The sequence below is a fragment of the Macaca nemestrina genome, chromosome 10 (genome assembly GCF_043159975.1).
Source record: "Macaca nemestrina isolate mMacNem1 chromosome 10, mMacNem.hap1, whole genome shotgun sequence".
NCBI classification, from domain to species: domain Eukaryota; kingdom Metazoa; phylum Chordata; class Mammalia; order Primates; family Cercopithecidae; genus Macaca; species Macaca nemestrina.
In genome coordinates this window covers 143,060,936-143,080,704 of record NC_092134.1, presented here as the reverse complement: position 1 = coordinate 143,080,704, position 19,769 = coordinate 143,060,936, and the positions used below count along the sequence as shown (strand labels likewise).

General features: G+C 41.3%; 2 protein-coding genes across 16 annotated transcripts in view; both read right to left on the bottom strand.

Moving 5' to 3' along the window:
* Positions 1-10,131, bottom strand: part of LOC105463805 (solute carrier family 6 member 13) — a 56,489-nt gene extending 46,358 nt beyond the window's left edge. For 11 of the 15 annotated variants that reach the window (XR_011609467.1, XM_071072387.1, XM_071072394.1 and 8 more), the window contains exons 1-2: positions 8,082-10,131; positions 6,344-7,559 (exon numbers count right to left, since the gene is read on the bottom strand). The gene's annotated coding sequence lies outside the window, so the exon portion shown is untranslated. The other 4 variants (XM_071072388.1, XM_071072389.1, XM_071072391.1 and 1 more) reach the window with 1 other exon arrangement.
* A 156-nt stretch (positions 10,132-10,287) lies between these two features.
* Positions 10,288-19,769, bottom strand: part of LOC105463806 (lysine demethylase 5A) — a 101,012-nt gene continuing 91,530 nt past the window's right edge. Inside the window, exon 28 of the mRNA XM_011711127.3 lies at positions 10,288-19,592. Within this exon, the coding sequence (XP_011709429.1) occupies positions 19,386-19,592 (207 nt within the window). The 3' untranslated portion in view covers positions 10,288-19,385. The remainder of the gene's footprint in view (positions 19,593-19,769) is intronic.

Here is a 19,769-nt window from a genome sequence, read left to right as displayed (position 1 = left end):
AAGTAGAACAGACTAAACAAATTATGGCTTGCTATAACTGAAATCATTCGAACAACAAAATGAATAATGATAGTATGGTATTGTAGCCCAAAGAACAAAATTCACTAATAAGTTCATGCTGATACATATAACCAATACGTTAGTAAGTAGGAATGAAAGGATCATTCTTCCTTGGCAGTTGAATTCCAATAAATAAATATAGAAGGATGCCGAGCATGGTGGCGTGCACCTGTAATCTCAGCTACTCAGGGAGGCTGAGGTGGGAGGATTACCTAAGCTCAGGAGTTTGAGGCAACACAGCAAGACCCCAACTCAAAGAAAAAGAAGGCCGGGCACGGTGGCTCAAGCCTGTAATCCCAGCACTTTGGGAGGCCGAGATGGGTGGATCACGAGGTCAGGAGATCAAGACCATCCTGGCTAACACGGTGAAACCCCGTCTCTACTAAAAAACACAAAAAAACTAGCCGGGCGAGGTGTCAGGTGCCTGTAGTCCCAGCTACTCGGGAGGCTGAGGCAGGAGAATGGCGTGAACCTGGAAGGCGGAGCTTGCAGTGAGCTGAGATCCGGCCACTGCACTCCAGCCTGGGCTACAGAGCGAGACTCCGTCTCAAAAAAAAAAAGAAAAAAAAAAGAAGAAAAAATCTTGGCCGGGCGCGGTGGCTCAAGCCTGTAATCCCAGCACTTTGGGAGGCCGAGACGGGCGGATCACGAGGCCAGGAGATCGAGAGACGATCCCGGATAACACGGTGAAACCCCGTCTCTACTAAAAAATACAAAAAAACTAGCCGGGAGTGGTGACTGGCACCTGTAGTCCCAGCTACTCGGGAGGCTGAGGCAGGAGAACGGCGTAAACCCGGGAGGCGGAGCTTGCAGTGAGCTGAGATCCGGCCACTGCACTCCAGCCTGGGTGACAGCAAGACTCCGTCTCAAAAAAAAAAAAAAAAAAAAAAAGAAAAAGAAATCTTAATAAATGTAGAAGGAAAGAGAAAACTAGGAAATCACCACTAGACAAACACCACTATAGTAATTGTTGCAGACAAGATCTACCAATGAACGCTAACATTGGTGGTGAAAGTTCAAGGAGGAACAGAATTTTTACAATTCCAAAGTGTCTCCCCCAAGATATGCATTAACTACAAAGGGAAAAATAGTAATTTTGAAGTAGAGAAGCCAGGCAGAAACCACCTTAACCAAATGACCAAGGTCAACACCACCAGTAATAAGACATCAATATCTATCTGTATCATGAAGCATGGATATGATGTACTAAGCGGGACACAACATTTTTGTGATATTCTTTTGCCAAAAGTGTGGTTCAATCACAAGAATCATAAGGCAAACCCAAAGTGAGGGGCATTTGACAAAATTACTGATCACTACTCTTCAAAAGTGTCAAAAGTGTCACCAAAGACAAGACAGACAAGACAAGAAAGACTGAGGAAGTGTTTTAGGCTGCAGGAGACTAAGGGAAAATGACAACCACCAAATGCAATGTGGGGTCCTGAATGGGATCCTAGATAGGATCCTGGAATAGAAAAGGACATGAATGTAAAAACTGGTGAAAGTTGCATAAGGTCTTTAGTTTACTAGTACCCTACCAACGTTAATTCCCTCGTTCCAACAACTGTACCATGGTTGTGAAAGATGCTAACATTAGGGGAAGCTGAGTGAAAGATGGAAGCTCTCTGTACTATTTTTGCAATTTTTCTGTAAGTCTAAAATAAAGTTTTTTCTTTTCTTTTTTTTTTTTTTGTTTTGTTTATACTCTATTACAGCCCAAGTACTTGACCCTGCTGTGAAAAGTTCTGGGATGTTACATGCAGAAACCAGAGAGGTCACTAAAAACTCTGAAGACCTTTCTGTTTGATCCCAGATGGGATAATTCACCTAAATTCTATAAGCTCCAATTTGTTTTCTTTTTTCGTTGTTTTTGAGATGAGGGTCTCACTCTATTGCCCAAGCTGGAGTGCAACGGCACAATCATAGGTCACTGCAGCCTCAACCTCCCAGGCTCAAAGGATCCGCTCAACTCAGTCTCCCCAGTAGCGTGGACTACCACCATGCCCAGCTAATTATTTTTTAATCTTTTATAGGGATAGGGTCTTGCTATGTTGCCCAGGCTGGTCTTAAACTCCTAGCCTCAAGCAATCCTGCCTCAGCCTCCCAAAGCACTGGGATTAGAGGCGTGAGCCACCACATCAGACCCAACGTCCGAAAGAAACAAGACTTACGACAAAGAATATTAATAACACCAACCATTACCATTACTAACGTTTGCTGCGCATTTCAAACGTGCCAGGCATGGCGCTAAGTGCTATACAGGCACCATTTCATTTTATCCTCAGAACAAACCTATGACACAAGAATTACTGACAAGATCATTTTAAAGATAGGAAAACAAAGCCTTAAAGATAATTAAATCACTTGCTAGGCCACATAACTAGTAAATGGTAGACCCAGGATTTGAACTCAGGTTTGTAGAATTCTAAAGTCCATTATTTACTTATAGCTACCATGCTATCTATACTTTAAGTCTAGAGGTGGAGGAAAAAAGACAAGAGAAACACTAAAAAGCACAACTCTAGTACTGTTTATTTTGGCTATTGCTGGCCCGTGGGATTAAATATAACTTTCTCAGGAAAGAGGTGAACAATGAAAATGACAAGAAAAAGGTTGCTTTCACTGAAAATCTCATCAGACCTGAAGAATACTTTAAAAATCTAATCAGAAGGCTCTCTTCCCATCCCAATGTGTTCCACAATTCTACTAGTCTGCCCTCCCTATTAAGGAAAATCATACCTTTTGTCTTTAACTCTAGAAAAAGTAGTTGCAGTTATTTTCCAATTTTATCCAGTTTCTTCCAATCCCTGTTTCCCTGATTTCTTGTCCGACTCTCAGAGTACACAGAGTTTGCAACCCTTATGTAACTAGTCTCAGTGGGAAGTTCCTGATGAACAGTTAGTGAGCAGGGGTTCTGAGGGAACGGAGACGCCCTGACACCATCAAGCTGTGGTGAGGGGTGAGGGCAGAGTGGCAACATTTAAAAAAAGCAACTTCAATCTCTGGACAGTCTTTTATCCTAAACATTTTTAAACACCACTGCAGGACGTTATTTGTGATGAGCAAAATCTACTGATGCACTGGTCATGCGGCTGACTGATGTGGAATGCCAAGTGTGGCCGGAATCTCATCTCTGTCTCAGCCCAGAGAGAGGGAGGGAACCCAGAAGGAAAACGCGACTGTTTCCCATGAGTGGGAAACATGACAGCTCTCATCCGTCCTGGTTTCCCCAAACAAGAAACAGACAGGGCCTGCTCAAACTGTGTGGCGTCAATGCCTGTGAGCCAAAGACCATGAGGAACACACCTACAGTTAAACAAGCTGGGTTCGTTACTCATGGCAACAAGGGAGCGTGCACACAATGTCAACTGTGAGGTGTCTCAGTCACAGGGTGTCACTGAGGACTTGTTATTGGATGAATTCATATTAGGTGATTTTGAGGAGGCTTCAGGAAGCCGGGCTTTGCTTTGGATCGGATGCTGTGCGGAAGGAGGAGTAATTTTATAATTGGGTTTCTTAATGGATTTTATCTAGAAAGCAGGAAAAACGAAGTGAAGCGAAAAGCTGTGATTGTTAAGGAAGGAGCAGTCACTTGTGTTAGCCAGCATCGGATGTTTGATCATTTGTGTGGGTTGGACGATGTTCACGTTGTTGTCTTTGTTCAGATATCATCATAGAGTGATCTTATTTGTGTCTGGATCCACCATGATCACCGAGTGGCCCTGCCTGACGTTGGTATGTGAGAACGAACACCAGGGCAGCTCCCAGCAATACAAAGCCTGATCGACAATGTCAGTCCGATTCCCAGCTGTCAGGGGCTTCTTTTCTCCTTCCCAGCCATGACAGCCACACGCACTCAGAGAAGTGAACTGACATAACAGAAAGTGGTGACTGCAGTGGGCGGAAGGCACCTGTACCTGTTCTCAAGGCCTTGGCCATGGGTTTTCACCACCTCTCACCTATATTCTCCTCCTTCACACTAAGCCCAATCCCAACTTTTCCCACTCTTGTTATATCTTACCCCTATTCCCTCCATTAAAAAAAAAAAAAAAAAGCATTTTTTTCCTAGCATAGTTTGACATCATTGGGCAATTTTCCTCCCAATTATTCCATAAGATTAAAATTTAAAATTTTCTGAATCAGAAATACATGTTGGCTACCCCGGGAAACATTAAAGAAATTACCGATGTTTAATGCCCACTCCTGAAGAGAAGATTCTAATTGTTCTGAGGTGAAGCTGGAACATCGAGATTTTTTAAAAAGCTCTCTGGAAGTCTCTAAGAGGCAGCTAAATTTGAAAAGCTCTGTAGCCTAATTGCTGCTGTTAGCTAATTTCTTAGTCTATCCTCAGGGAAGATGTAGTACAGCTGGCCTTATCTCTGAAACTCCTTTTCAAAGCCACTCTCAGCCTTCTCTTCTCCAAGATAAATAATCTGAAACCCTTTTATCTTTCCTAAGAGTTCTTCCTTCTCACCCCCACCCACTGTTTTCATTGCTCTCCTTTGGAAGCTCTCCAGGTTCTAAACATCCCTGTCAAGCACTGGTGTCCAAAGCTCCCTCGCGGGCCCTTTCTGCTGCCTGCCTGCTGGCTGCTAGTACCGCTCGCTTCAGCTCTGCAGTTTCCACCAATGGAGAAATCAGCAACGGAGAGAGCTCTACCTACATGTCAGACTAAGAGGCAGAAGCAGCCTGAAGAAGGTCCCACAGCCTGACTGTTGGACCAGGGTGGCCTTCCATAGAGTTCTGCTACATGGACAATGCAGAAGGAAAACTAAAGAAGGGGCATAAAAGGAGAATGAGTTAGAGCCAAGTTCAGTGTGATGAAAAAAATGTATCACCTGGTAGGAAGAACTCCAAAATTCTAGTCCTGGATATGACCTGAATCAGCCACATAATCTGGGGCAATCCATGTTGCCTTTCTAGGACTCTGCTTTTCATGCATAAAACGAGAGAGTAAGACTGGGCCATCCCCAGGCTTCACGTCAGCTCTGAGTCTTCCACAGCCGATCTCAGCCTTGGAAAGAAAGAGACTGCTGGTCTGATCACCCCTCTTCTAACTGCTCTGGCCACAGCTCTTTCTTCAGCAACTCTAGTTATTCCAAGAGTTCTTATATTCCCAATTCCAACAGCCAATAATGATAGCCCAGACTCGCACCTCTAGTCTGTAAGCTTCTTGAAGACAGTAGAGTGCCATCTGCCATCTCCTGAATACAGATAAAAGCCTAGGAGTGCTTAGCTCTCTCAGCAGATACTTTAAACATTTCCTTAACCTCCAGGAATCAGAGTTCCAAACAATAATGACCAGAATAATCGATATTCACTTTTCTTTTTCCTTTTTTTTTTTTTTTGAGATGAAGTTTCGCTCTTTGTTGCCCAGGCTGGAGTGCAGTGGCACGATCTTGGCTCACTGCAATGTATGCCTCCCGGGTTCAAGTGATTCTCCTGCCTCAGCTTCCCAAGTAGCTGGCATTACAGGAGCCTACCACCACACTCGGCTAATTTTTGTATTTTTAGTAGAGACGAGGTTTCACCATGTTGGCCCGGTTGGTCTCGAACTCCTGACCTGGTGATCCGCCCGCCTCAGCCTCCCAAAGTGTTGGGATTACAGGTGTGAGCCACCACGCCCGGCCGATACTCACTTTTCATCAACAATCATCCTTCCAAAACTTAGCACCACATGAAGTCATCCATATTAGCAGTTATGGCACACCCTAGGCACCTTCACATACATCTCTCATTTAGTCTTTATTGACAAGCCAGAAAGACTGGCATTATCCCTATTTTATGGGTAAGAAATTGAGTTTCACAGACAGGAAAACTAAATTGCCCAAGATTCCAAAGCTACGAAGTGACACACGTAGGATCTGGACATCTGTCTGCCCGGGCTCCTTCTGTTCCACTCAAGCAGATTTACCTTGCAGTTAATACAACATAAGCTTTGGGGCCCCTCCCTTGCATGGGTGCCTTCCAATCCCCTGTACCTAGTTTTGAATTATTAATTTTGTGCCATTTTCCATAAAGAGGACCCTCCGCGAATTGTCTAAGCTTCAGTATCTACAAAAATCTAGATCCGTCCCTGAACTCAGCTTTCCATGTAACCAGAAACACTACCATCTTGTTTAGTAATTTCAATCTGAGGGTATTTTTCAAACACAAATTCAAGAGGAATCCTTGCCAGCTTCTGCGCTAGGAACCTACGCTGGTTCTTTAAAGAAATGGTAAAGTATGGCTTTGCCTTGAGTCATGTGGCCGGGGTCACTCACTGTTCCGTCTTCCCACTTACTCTGCGCCCATGGTTCTCTTCTCCCACGCCGGGCTGTAGATTTCCTCTCCCTCACAGCAGGCCTTCCTGAGTCTGGCTTTAGCCTGTAGCACGCCCTTCCATGCTCGTTTTCGTAGATCACTTTATTCTGTACTCAATCTTTGGTAATGACTCTGTTCCACCCCTCCTGCTGCTTCTTTTGGTTTGCACTTTGGACCAGAACCTGCTGCTGCTTTGGGATTGAGCCTCAGCTGCTTTCTGTAGCCAAAAAAGCAGGGCTGTTGTGACTTGAAAAGGGGGGAAGAAGGGGGATTGTTGTCTACTTCAATTTCTGTTAGGCAGGCTCTAACACTGACATTCACATTTCATTCCAACTTCTATAACCTCTCATATTTACCCATCAAAATATTCTAACACTATATACTATTCCTTCCCTATACCTTGACCTTAGGTATCAGATCTCTCTTCTTTAGACTTTATATGTATAAAATTTCCCTCTTTTGTCCCCTCTTTGCAAACCAGAGAGGGTGCAGATACAACTTTGGAAAAACACAGTTTAGTAAAGAAATAGCTTGGGAACTGAGGCTTTCAGGTGAACTCAGCACACCATTTCTTTCTCGCTCTGTCCTGTCCACTTGTCATCTCCTAGAGCTTTAATACCTCCTGCTATAACCATCTGAAAAATGAGAAAAATCTTTACTCAGTCACAATTTGCCATACAATGGTAACTGAATTCATAATATTAGAAAACCAGGATAGAACTAGGCAATCTATACATATTTCCAAAATACATTTTTTGTGTGTGTGTGCAGGCCATCTTTTAGAAATGTGTAGACACTATCCTAGTGGTAACAGAAGCACAGAAAAGTTGACGTTAGGATACCTGAGAATCTTAGGGCTATGTAATTCTAGACATGACTTAAGATGTGTATGTATTAATCCACAGAACCTACAGCAATTAGAATATTAAACATCTTCCAAACAAGAACTGTGAAACAAACACACAGAACCAGCACGGATCCACGCCCTTCCCGCGTTGTAAACGAGTCTGAAGAGTCACCTGTCAATAGCAGCGATGGCAATATCATTACCTTGGAAAGAAATCATTGCTTCCTAGTTGACAAACTTGGGATGAAATACTTTAAAACTCTGAATTCTGCTTTCGGTTTCTTCTCTTGGCTCCTATGTTGTCATACCACACGTACTACCAATTTACAAAACCCCCATGCATCCATCCCTAGGAACAAAACGGAGATTCTTGTGATGCACAGGAAAGGACAAATTTCAATGATGAGGAAATCCTCACGTTTCCATTTCTGGATGGAAATTACACCAATTTTTGCTGACAGCTTCCAAGAGCACAGGCTGTAGAAGAAAAATGTATGGAGAGGAAACAAATTCATAAAGATACTTAACACTGTGGATACTATACATTTTAAAATTCAAGATCTGATTCTTTCAGACAGAATTGTAATTTGAAGACTAAGAGAACGCTTTGCATAGATATTAAAAGGGATATGAACCATTTGGAGGGTGTTCAGAGGAGAATCAGTAGTTAAGGAACCCAGAACATGGTTGACAAGATTTGGAGATTTCTATTTTCCTAAGAAGTAAATTTGTTCTACTGAATGCAGGATATTGGCCAAAGGGCAGTTATAAATACTTCAAACTGCAGCAGTCTTATAAAATGTTAGCCCAAGTGTAAAAAGTTACTGCATTTCTTCTCATGAGCATTAAAAAAGAAAGACATTACACTTACCTTTTTTGATCTAACTTGAATAGGAAAGTATGGATAGAGCGACTTTTATAGGTTGATGCAAAACTAACTGTGGTCTTTGCGATTGACTGCGATTACTTTTGCACCAGCCTATATTAAGCCTAAGGAAGTTCGCTTATGCTCTCAGGCACTTCAGTCTTTGTATGACGCAGCACATTCTGTGAGGACAGCAGACACAATCAGAGGTGGCCTCCGCGATCCCTGCCTCCCCAGGTGCTCACATCCTTCTGATTGTCTCTTGGCATGGGCAGGACCTGGGACTTGCTTCTCGCCAATGGAATAGGGCAATGGTGGCAGGATGTATGTGATTATACATACACGTTTACGTTACGTAAGATTGTAAGCTGATCTTGCTAGCTTCGAGAAAGCAAGTGGCCATGTTGGGAAAGCGCAGAGGCCGAGGGACTGAAGCTGACCTCTGGCCAGTGGCCAACCAAAATCTAAGGCCCTTATTCCGATGACCCAAAAGGAACTAAAGGCTGCCAACAACCACATGAGCTTAGTAGATTCTTCCTCACACTTCAGATATGACACAGCCTTGACCACCACTGTGATGACAGCCTCGTGAGACCCTGAAGCAGGGTACCAGCAAAGTTGTGCCCTGACTTCTGACACAGCAATTGTGAGGCAATACATGTGTGTTGCTTTCAGCTGCTAAGTCTGTGGTAATACTGTTATGCAGCAGTAGATAACAAATAGAGTAAATACTGAACGTATACACATTTGTAAAGTGTGTTTGCATATTAGAGGTTTTGGAATGACCATATGTACACATGCATAGACACGCAAACCATTTAAGAAACTTAAGAAATGTAGTCAACAGAGCAATAAAGAAACTTGGCATTCTTCACACCAATCAATTCAAGATGTAACAAAGATTTAATATAAAGAATAAAAGTTTTAAGCAAAATCATGGAGGTATTTTTATTATCTTGTAGTAGGGAAGGTCATTCTAAGCACATCAGGAAAACCAGGAATTATAAAATCAAAAAGATTAAGTTTACATCATAAAACTTAACTTTTATAACAAAAAAAAACTATAAATAAGGTTAAAAGACTAATAACATGGTCAAAAATTTGCAACACAAAACAAAGAAATAATGTCCTCAATATACATAGCTCTTAAACATCATTAAGATTCAGTATAATGCAAAACTATACAGCCATTAAAAACAATACAAATCTATATCTATGGTCACGTACAAATGTTCTCAGTATTAAGTGAAAGAAGCAAATTACAAAGCAGTACGTAGAGTGTGGTCTCATTTACGCAAAGGTGTACATGGTTGTATAGAAGCATATGTAAATATGCACGGAGTTGTCTGAAAGTAAATCTTAACTGGTCATTTTGGGATATTTTTTCTTTTTTTTTTAAATGTGCATGCGTTATTTGTTTTTTAAAAAAAGAAATATATTTTCCAAAAAAAGTTTTAGAAATGTTTGTGTACCTATGAAGCAAAAGTCCATTTATTTGGCAGATAAGTTAATCAGACAGCAAAACCTCTAGTGAAGAAACACCAATGAGAAAGATAAAGGAAAATAACTTCAAGGATGGAATCAACACCAATACGTGCAATCATTACCGAAGACATTATCTCAGGGAAAATGCTCCTAAGATATCATCCAGCACTATTCATTTATGAGCTAAAGGGGAAAAAAGCAGACTGGAGATGTTTTCAAATAACCTGGGGAGAGAATGGGAGGCCATTTTGAATATGATACTAAAATGTAGAAAAGGAAAATAATAGAATCGTCTAGTAAGTTCCATTATCAAATTAATGATCTTTGTCTTACTGGTGATAGATGCATTCACTGTATGGATGGGAGTCATAAATATGAAAATATGTAAAACATACTTATTATACATAATCCTTAAAAATCATTGTCTCTCATAATGCATTTAGAACTACGGTTCTCAATTCTGGCTGCAGAAAACAAAATCCTGATGTTTAGGTCTAGAAAAGGCAACTCTAGAGAGACTCAGATTAATGGTCACCTAGGGCTGGGAGTAGAAACAGGGATTGACCAAAGAGACATGAAGTTTCTTTGTGGGTGATGGAAACATTCTGAAGTTTCTATGACGTGGTAAGGGTTGCACAATTCTTTTAAATTTGCTAAAATCATGTATTAAAATAAGTGGATTTTATGGTATGTAGATTATGCCTCCATAAAGCTGTACAAAAAAACATTGATACTTGGGCTCCCTGTGAGATACTTGCAATTAGATTGGTCTAGGATGGGAGCGACAGGTTCGGTTTGTTTTTGAGGCAGAGTCTCCCTCCGAAACCTAGGCTGGAGTGCAGTGGCGTGACCTCGGCTCATTGTAACCTCCGCCTCTACTGGGTTCAATTGATTCTCGTGCCTCAGCCTCCCGAGTAGCTAGGATTACAGGCAGGCGCTACCACGCCCGGCTAAATTTTGTATTTTTAGTAGAGACGAGGTTTCGCCATGTTGGCCAGGCTGGTCTTGAACTCCTGACCTCAAGCAATCCGCCCACCTGGGAACACCTCCAACTGTACAAATGGAATTCTATGTTCATTGTGAACTCTGTCTTGCTGGGGTGATTATAGACATGTATAGTTCCACCTTTCAGAGCTGTAGGTTAAAAGCTAAAAGGGTATTTTGAATATGTATTTAAGATGGATATGAAGTAAGCTGGAATTGTCCAGAGAAGCCCAATGAGGAAAGTGAAGGGATTCAAAGTTAGAGCACATGAGAAAAAAAAAAAGATATTAAACCAGAGGAGTTGGGGACGAGAGGTGCAGAAGTAGAGATGACCGCTATCCTCAAATGCTATAAGGCTGCCGAACAGAGATGCAACTGAACTAGTTTTTCATATGCTCAACTAGGATGGATGAGGCTACAGGAAGATAAACTTCAGGTCTTTATAAGGAAGATCTTCACAATAATCCTGTTCTGTGTGTTGTGTCAGATCCTGGAGATATATTCTACAGGGACTATGTTCTAGTGGTCCTCAAACTTTGCATGCATCACAGTCACCTTCAGGGCTTGTTAAAATGCAGGTTGCTGGCCCCATTCCCAGAGTTTCTGATTTAGAAAGTCTAGGGTAGGGCCTCATAGTTTGCATTTCTAATGAATTCCCAGATGACGGTGATGCTGTCCATGCAGAAGCCTCACTCTGAGGACCGGTGTCTAGTCTAAACGCTATTAGAGCTCCAAGAAAGGACATCTAACTCAGATGAGATGGAGAGGAGTAACCTGAAGAACTTCTCAGAGGAATTTGGGGATGAGCTGAATTTTGAAGAATGAGAAAGTAGTAAGGAGAAAAGGCAGATGAGGTTATGGCAGTCCAAACAGAGAACAACAGGGGAGCAATAATGTATAGGAAGGAACGAAGGCATGAAACAGCATTCCTTCAAGTTATCTGTTGAATGTTTATGCATAGTATTGTTCTAGTTGCTGCATATGGAGAGATAACGGAAACAAAACCTAGGCTCTCGTGGAACTTTTACACAAATATGCCATATATGGCAAAGTCCCCTAATGGAATAGAACAGGCCATTGCAAGAGAAAACATGGGGGCCTCTGAAGAGGTAGCATTTCAAGAAGAAGAAGAGAACAGGAAAAGAGACACAAGGGAAAACATATAGGAGTTGAGCTCTCCTGTTCAATACAGAGCTTGAAATTATATGCTAAATGAAAGATGCGGAAGATAAAGGGCTGACTGACAGAACAAGGTCTCTAAGGAGTTACAATGGGATTGGATTCACTGATTAGCTCATTCACCTATACTTTCATAGTGTTGACCACAGGACAGATCCCTCCTCTGGGACAGATGAGGATGATGATATAGATAACTGAGGAAGAAGCTTAGCAGCTCTCCTGTTAGCTTCAATTTACCCATTAGGAGGGTAGGCCTCTGCAGAGGCAGCAGAGGTGACAGGCTATTTGACAAGAGGTGAAAATCTGAAAGTCTTTAAGAATGGAAGAGGTTGCTGGACGGCCAGGGCTGCTGAACTGCTTCAAGCACCTGCCTACTCGAGTCCATCTGTGGTGCCACCAACCACTGGTACACACTCAGTAGTACGCAGCCGCCCATGAAAGCAAAGAAGTCAGAATCTGTGGTGCCACCAACCACTGGTACATACTCAGTAGTACGCAGCAGCCCATGAAAGCAAAGAAGTCAGACAGCCAAACTGATCCAGGGATAAGTTTCTGCAGAGCCAGAGCGACAGGCCACAGTCGATGCTAAACGGGGAAGCGGTAAAGCCAGAGTAAACTGACAAACGGGGGTGGGGGGGGTGGAGAAGGTTGGTTAAGGAACTGGAGGCTTCTTGAGGTCAAAGAATAAGTATACTGTATACTGAGAGGAAGAAATTAAAGGACACTAAAATCATAGAATTATCGATTCTACATTTCAGAAAATAAATTTCTGATGAGTCCAAAGTGTTGACTTAAAACTGGTTTGCTAAATGGAGTGAAAATGACTAGTGGAGATGGAGGTCCAGAAATTAAGGTCATCCATGACTAATGAAACTGCCCAGAATGATGGCAGCACTGGGGAAAGAGATGCCCATCAATCATCAAAGTCCCTTCCATAAATGAAGGGGAGTGACCAGAGATGGCGGTGAGGACGACAGACGGTGCAGCTGAACAGCAGAAGCCTCGGGACAGAAGAACAACGGTGTAGCAGTGGAATCAAGAACACAGGGGCAGCAGACCCTGTAGTCCATCCATTCACCGGCAGAAAAGTGAGAAGACGAACACTCTGCACTTGAAAGAGTCCTAAGGCAAGTACGGCTGAGGGAGAGTCCGTGTCCAGTTAATGAAAAAGCAGAAAAGCATATTTACAAAGGAATAGGGAATGAAAATCTCTATAATGCAAAGAACTGGCAAGGACGGCAGCAACGGTAAAACGAATTGAGGAAAACAGGTAGCAATTTGAGGCCTGATGACTGGATGGGCTTATTTCAGATGGCAGCAATGCATTATCCGGATGAGAAGCAAAGGGAATCAAACCAGTCTCTCAGTGTTTCAACTGAACTCTGGAACGAGATGCTTCTATGACAAAACAAGTCCTGGGAAGTGACCAAGGTGACATGAGTTTGAATTGTTACTCAAGGTACGAAAGAGAACACGAATGATATGCTGTTTTGTGTCTCAGTGAAGTTTAGCCCCAGTTAGAGATGGCAGGGCTAGGTCAGAAAGACTAAAGCTGCTGGTCTCAACAGAGCAGCAGAATTGGCAGAGGGAAGGGGCCCACAGATGACGGAACGGTTAGGCTAGGTTTGTCAAAATGTGTCTAACACTCTCACCTTACCTCCCAGGAGTTCAGCACTGAATGGAATAGAGAGATGCAGATATGCTAGTCCCACGGCAAAAGGGAAAGTGCTCGAAAATGCCGCAAAATTCAGACCCCAGCAGAGGGAAGACTATAGGCAAGCTCCGATACATGTTAGTGACCAATACTTAGATTTTTCCAAGAGATAGGACAGACACTGTATGTTCTGTCCTCAGGAGTGCCCAATTTTTCTCTCATTAAATGGGGATTTGGACTATACAGCCTCTGTTGTCATCTTTAAATTCTATAACCTTTTTAGGAAGAAACATCCTTAGAAATCATCTACGTCTTACCCTGTCAAGGGGAGGGGCTATAACTTGTTTCTTTGTGACTAACTTGCATATGGTAGGAAACCAAGGGCCACAATAGATAAGCAACTCACATAAGGGGCCAAACATAGAGCTAAAACCCAGATTATTTTATTCCTAAATCCAGTGTTCTTTACATTCTGTAATTCTAAGGTTCTCATCCGGGCTTCTGAAAACCTTTTTTGAAACTAAAGAAAATTCTGATTTCATCCTATGTCCCTGACACCTTCAAAAAGGCTCCTTAACACAAGGTGGGACCACCAAGCCATTTCTAAAGCTGCTTCTGGTGGTGCCTTCTTCCCCCCACGGACAAGATACACAACCTAGCTCCAGAGATAAGGCTAGGGAGAAGTTCTGCCTAATAAAGAAATTTCATGGATCTTTAAGGAAAGATTAAATCAAGTCTTTCTTCCTACCAAGGTAGAAATACACTTCAAAGAACAAACAAGTGAGAAGGAGTGAAGAGAGTGAAATTCCAAAATCACTCTAGTTTATTTACATAATATAGTATTTGATTGCATTCTTTTGTACTGTTCCCTACTTTTATAATGTGTAAAATGTTTCACCATGTTCCAATTAATGGTTGAGCTTTAAATGAAAATGTTCTGGATCTTTCATTTACTGGTATCAACCACAATGTCAAGACCCCCAAGAAATACTTGATCTAAACTGGGAGAGTCCAACACAATTTTTTTTTTAATGGATTTGCCACCTTAAGAAACTTCAAGTGTATCTTTTTGTTGGCAAGAAAATTATTTCCCAGGAGGTAATCAGATTTCCCTCCCCGCCCCTGCTCTTTCCACCAACCCTCCTCCTAACATACACATAGAGAGTTACACATTTCATGAAACTGTTTTGAGGCCAAGTTCACAGCAAGCAGAGTCTTAACATTTTCAGAAATGATCTGTCCTTCATATCTGCATAAGCTAGGATCCTTGGCAATGGGGAAAAGGTGCCATTTGCTTCTCTGAAGTAACTTGGGGTCTGAATTGGTTAAGAAGCCAAAGAGAAAAGGAAAGCATTTCCTTGTCTTCCCTATTAATGGTTTGTTGCAAAGGGATAAACTTCTCAAGAACCAAAGGTGAGGAAATGTGTTGGTCATCACTGGATTCTTGCTGGAAACAGAAGGCAGGTGAAATCTTCAGGAATCACTTCACACTCCAAAAACACTATTCTCAGCAATGATAATAGGCTAATCACACCACTGATCAAATTATTTCAGCTCAGTTCTTTATTTTGCAGTTAGAGAGCAAATGAAATTAGAAACTGCTTTGGCACAGGTTAAAGGTGGCTCCCATATACTCACTAGTTTTCCTCAGGATTATCAATACTCCTTACCAAAATGTACTTTTACTTAGTTACCATTTAAAGTTGCCACCAATGTAAATGACAGGGGGTAGGGGTGGGTGTGGGTGTGGGGAACCTGAGCATACACATAATTTTTAAATCTTTTAGATGTAATGCAATCAACCATATCTAATATTCTTTCAGAAAACAGAAGAAACACAAAACATGCTCAAAGATCAAGAAATCAAGTTATGCTTTTCATAAGGCACCACCAATTACCCTGATAAATTGTAAATAAATATGTAAGGGAATAATCAATAGGGAGTCTTGAGGTTTACAAGACATTCCTGTTTAGACCACTTGGAGTACTGCAAAAGAAAAAACAAGCAAGATACAGTTTGAATAACCCATCATATCCTTGCCCAGTGCACATCATTTGTTGCATAGTGGTGACTGGATATGATCCAGGACAAGAGAAGACCAAAATTCAAAACAATACATTAACATCCATTCCTCCTCATACTACAGTATGAGATACCACTTGGGACATTCATATCCAAAGAAGTAATGGTATGATTTTTTTAAAAAAGGAATTTCAAAAGGAGTATTTAAGGACCTGCTATAAAAGCACCTTCTACACACACGAAGCTAATCCACATGTGAAACTTTATCAAATCTGGTTATATGTGGGACTTCAACAGCTCAAATTTTTCCACCATTTACACTTTTCAAATCCCACTCCAAACTGTCACTTTCTCCCTTAAAAAGTGGATTATCCCATCCTTTGAAAGAGAGGCTTTCTCAGTTTTTCTTTTCATTCTCCTACTGTAAGTGCTGGTTGATATTCACACAAATGTACTACAGAATTAAAATACTGACAAGCAAGTAGTTTCTTTACATGCACTGAATTGCATCCAGAATCCAAAAATTAAGCAGCACAAAAAGACATTTTTTGGACACCTACTAAAGACAAAAGTAGAGAAGAACAGAAGTAAAGCACAGGTAAAATCATGCTAATCTTACAGGTCAGCCTTTGTCCTTTCTTTAAAAAAAAAAAAAAAAAGGAGGGAGAGGGAGAGGGAGAGGGAGAGAGAGAGAGAGAGAGAGAGAGACGTGGTCTCACCGTTGACCAGGCAGGACTCAAACTCCTAGGTTCAAGCAATCTTCCCACTTCAGCCTCCTGACTACACTGCACTGGAGTACAGCTGGCTGCCATGTTTTTTATTATTAAAGTACACTGTGGGCAATCACAGGTTTAATGTTTGCCTTTTCAATTATTCAGAGTATGACATGCAATAATTTATAATTTTTCTGAGGCACAAATTTGAATCATGCAGGCAAAGCTGGTGTGCAGCAGCTTAGTGAGGAAGCCCCGCATCTACACGTCAACATGGCTTTGCTGCGGTACGTATCAGGAAGCAAAACAAACATCTGTGGAAGGAAAATCTCCTGTCTTCTCCCCCAGCTAGAAAGCTAACTACTAGTGCTACATTTGTACTTCTAAACTTGGGGATCTGCATAGTTCTAATGACTTAGCTTTTAAGAATACCAAAGGCCTACCATTTTCCCATTTTTCTTTCTATAACCTTTGCCAAGGTTAAAATACTAATGATGAAGAATTGCAACTTCAGTTGCAGTTCAGAGGAGATAAGAAGGGTAGAAAGACATTTTAAATCATGTCTTAATACAAAATATTACAATACAGAAGAGAGCACGTTGTAAATAATTTTCTCTAAGTGAAAATAATGCTTTGTATTAGAACACCAACATTTCTTTAAATAGATCAATCTTGTTTCATTAATTCCAAAACTGCAGATTTGTGTATTTTTTTGTTTTGCCATTAATTTCTCCCTTCTGTTCTTCTCAGCCTTGGTCTAAACCTGTGGTCAAGTCATACCAAATCCTCCATGACTTTCAAGTAAATAAAGAAAATCCCACAGTATCAATGAAAAGACATATTTAAGTTTCAAAACGTCAGAAGGTAACAGGAAGCTAGTCATACTTTTTCAGCATCCTCATGACTCTCCACTGATGGCGGACTAGTTAATGGATGATTAGGAAGGAAAAATAAAAATTGTAAATGTATTCCAGGCATCTGTCACTTAACATTACATTCAATTTTTAACCCACAAGTATCTGAAGACTTTTACAAAGAAGACCAAAAGGCAAAAAATATTGTGCTTTCTTGTATAACATCAACCAGAGGAAATTCTTAATTGATAATCGTTAGTTTGGCAAAAGGAAAACTTATGAAATCGGTTCATTAGTTGCCTTGCAATATCCACTGAAATCTTGGATCATACACATACTTACTTGAGATGAGACCTCAAGACACATGCACAGCAACACTAACAAACCTCTGGACAAGTCAAAACACTCAAAAGGTTATACAGTATTAAGGAAAGAATGAATAAAAAGTAGGTAGTATGAACTACAGAGAAAACATTTACATAAATTGGATTTTATAAGAAAACATGTTTCTTTTTTTTTTGTAAGATGCCTTTTGAGTTAAATCTCATACCCACTCAAACTGTAACTGGACAGTACATTTCACTTCTAGTTACTAGAAGACAGTTCTTTAAAAGAGACTGGGGCAAAAAGGGAAAAGGAGACTATAAGCCGTTGCTAGGTCCACCCCAATCCCCCCTTTAAAAGGAAAACTGATGAATTTAAGTCAAACCACAGATTTTTTTAAACCAAAATAAACACACCAGACAGACAGTGATGACAAAACACTATTTTTAGTCTTTTTTTTTTTTGTCCTTTAAAAAAAATTAGTCCCCTTCTACTAAGAGTTTACATACAGCTTACCTAAAATCTTAAGAACAGAGAACACAACAGGAGGGAAGAGGACACAGCACCATAGTTTCAAACATTCACACACAAAAGAAAAAACAGCCAGCACAGACTAGAGTGAGACCAAGTTTCCCAACAGACAGGAACAAGTCCCAACATACAAAGGACATATAATTATCTATATGAACAAAAGCAAAATGGAAGATCTGGTCAGGCTGGGATGGAGGAGGGAGTGCTAACTCCTTGTACTACAAGGAAGGAATGGGATTTTTTTTTTTTAAAGCAAAAAAGAAAAAGCAAGCCCCCAAATGGATTTTTGATGTTGAAACTCTGTCATATGCTGCTGGTAACAGTAAATATATATATTTATATATTCATATATGTATATTAAAAAAGGAAAAATAATCTATTTATAGAACAGTCAGTAGTCAGAGACATTTAGAAAAAAGTAAAAACAAGTCCTTTTTTTTTCTTTTTAAAAATGGATTTACTAAAATAACTTCATCACCCAGAGGTACTACAACCCCGCATCCTCTGAGGAAGCCATGGCGTTATTCAACAGCATCCGCTGCGGGCCGTAGTTAGAAACTGCCAGTGTTGGAAACAGCAGACATTGGGGTCAGGGCTGCAAGGCAAAAAGCTGTTATTTGCTGGTCTTGCTCATGGCCATGCCTGAAGCCTGGTGTCTGGAATACTGTGAATGAAGTTTTCCCCGAAAAGCATGCATCACTGTGGCTCAGTAAGATAGTATGACTGGTCATCGTCGTCATCTTCTTCTCTTTTTTTTGTGGCAGAGGCCTGAATCCATGTACCTGCTCTTCCCTAAAATGTAGACCCAAGACAGCAAGACTTTTCAATGCCAAAAAACGGCTCCTTGCCTTGTAGTAGGTTCTTCTCCCCAGAATCCAATCTAGTCCGATTTCTGATCTAGATGACATCCTCATCCTTACAAAGATAAGGTGACCTGCCCCAGCTGAGAGGTTCTCCTATTTGGGGTGTTCTTCTAGCACAAACAAGCACAAATAGCTGATGTCAATAGACTGTGATACCATTCCTTGACGTCTAACAGAAATAACTTTGGCCCTGTTACTCCTAGTTGTATCTTTAGGGCATTAAGTACCAGGTAACAGTGGAAGGAGAGTGGTACTCCAATCCCTCTCCAACTATCCCAGTGAAGGTGATCCAAGCAATTAGCACCTTCAGTTGGTGCTGCTCCTAAGTTGTAAGTCTCTAACTACTATCAGCTGGACAAAAGCCACACCCTACATGCCCTGTGAGCACACCAATGCGTTAATACTAACCAGCCACCCTAGAGCTCAGTCAAGCATCTGGCCTTAATGCAGTGAACCACACTCAAAGGAGACATGAACCACTGGCTGCTGCACCAAAGAAGACACCCTCTGCATAGACACGCTGACAGAGAATGTAGCCCCCAGAGTCCACGCAGAGAGGAAGCCAGCACTAGGAGGACTTTCTCTGAAGGCCATTCATCTTTGGAAGCAACATTCCAAGTGGATAGAAACCACTCTACTTGATGACTAAGGTCTCAATGTGGTCCATTTCCCCCCATGTCCCAAACTAACCAAGCATCTGCTAACTGGTCTCTTTCAGATCCTCCACTGGTAGTTTGTAGCTCATTATGAAGGAAGGAGGTGGTGCTGGACCTGGGCTAACTGGCCCCTGCTTCTTTGCACAGTTTATACAGATGTAATCTTCATTTTCAGCCATTTCTGGAGATACACCCACACAAACTTGATGAAACCACTCATCACAGCCACCATCACATTGTACCCAGTCTACCTGTAGGAAACAAGATTGGGGAATGTTAAGGTTACATAAACATTAAGCCTAGAATAAAAGCAAACCAAAGAGCTTTCTTGGCTTAAATGAGAGCAAACAACTGGGATGTCTAGAGATAGGCAATGACTTCTTATGGGGTTATTTTTTAAAGACAGAAGCTGAGAAGTTAATACCCCA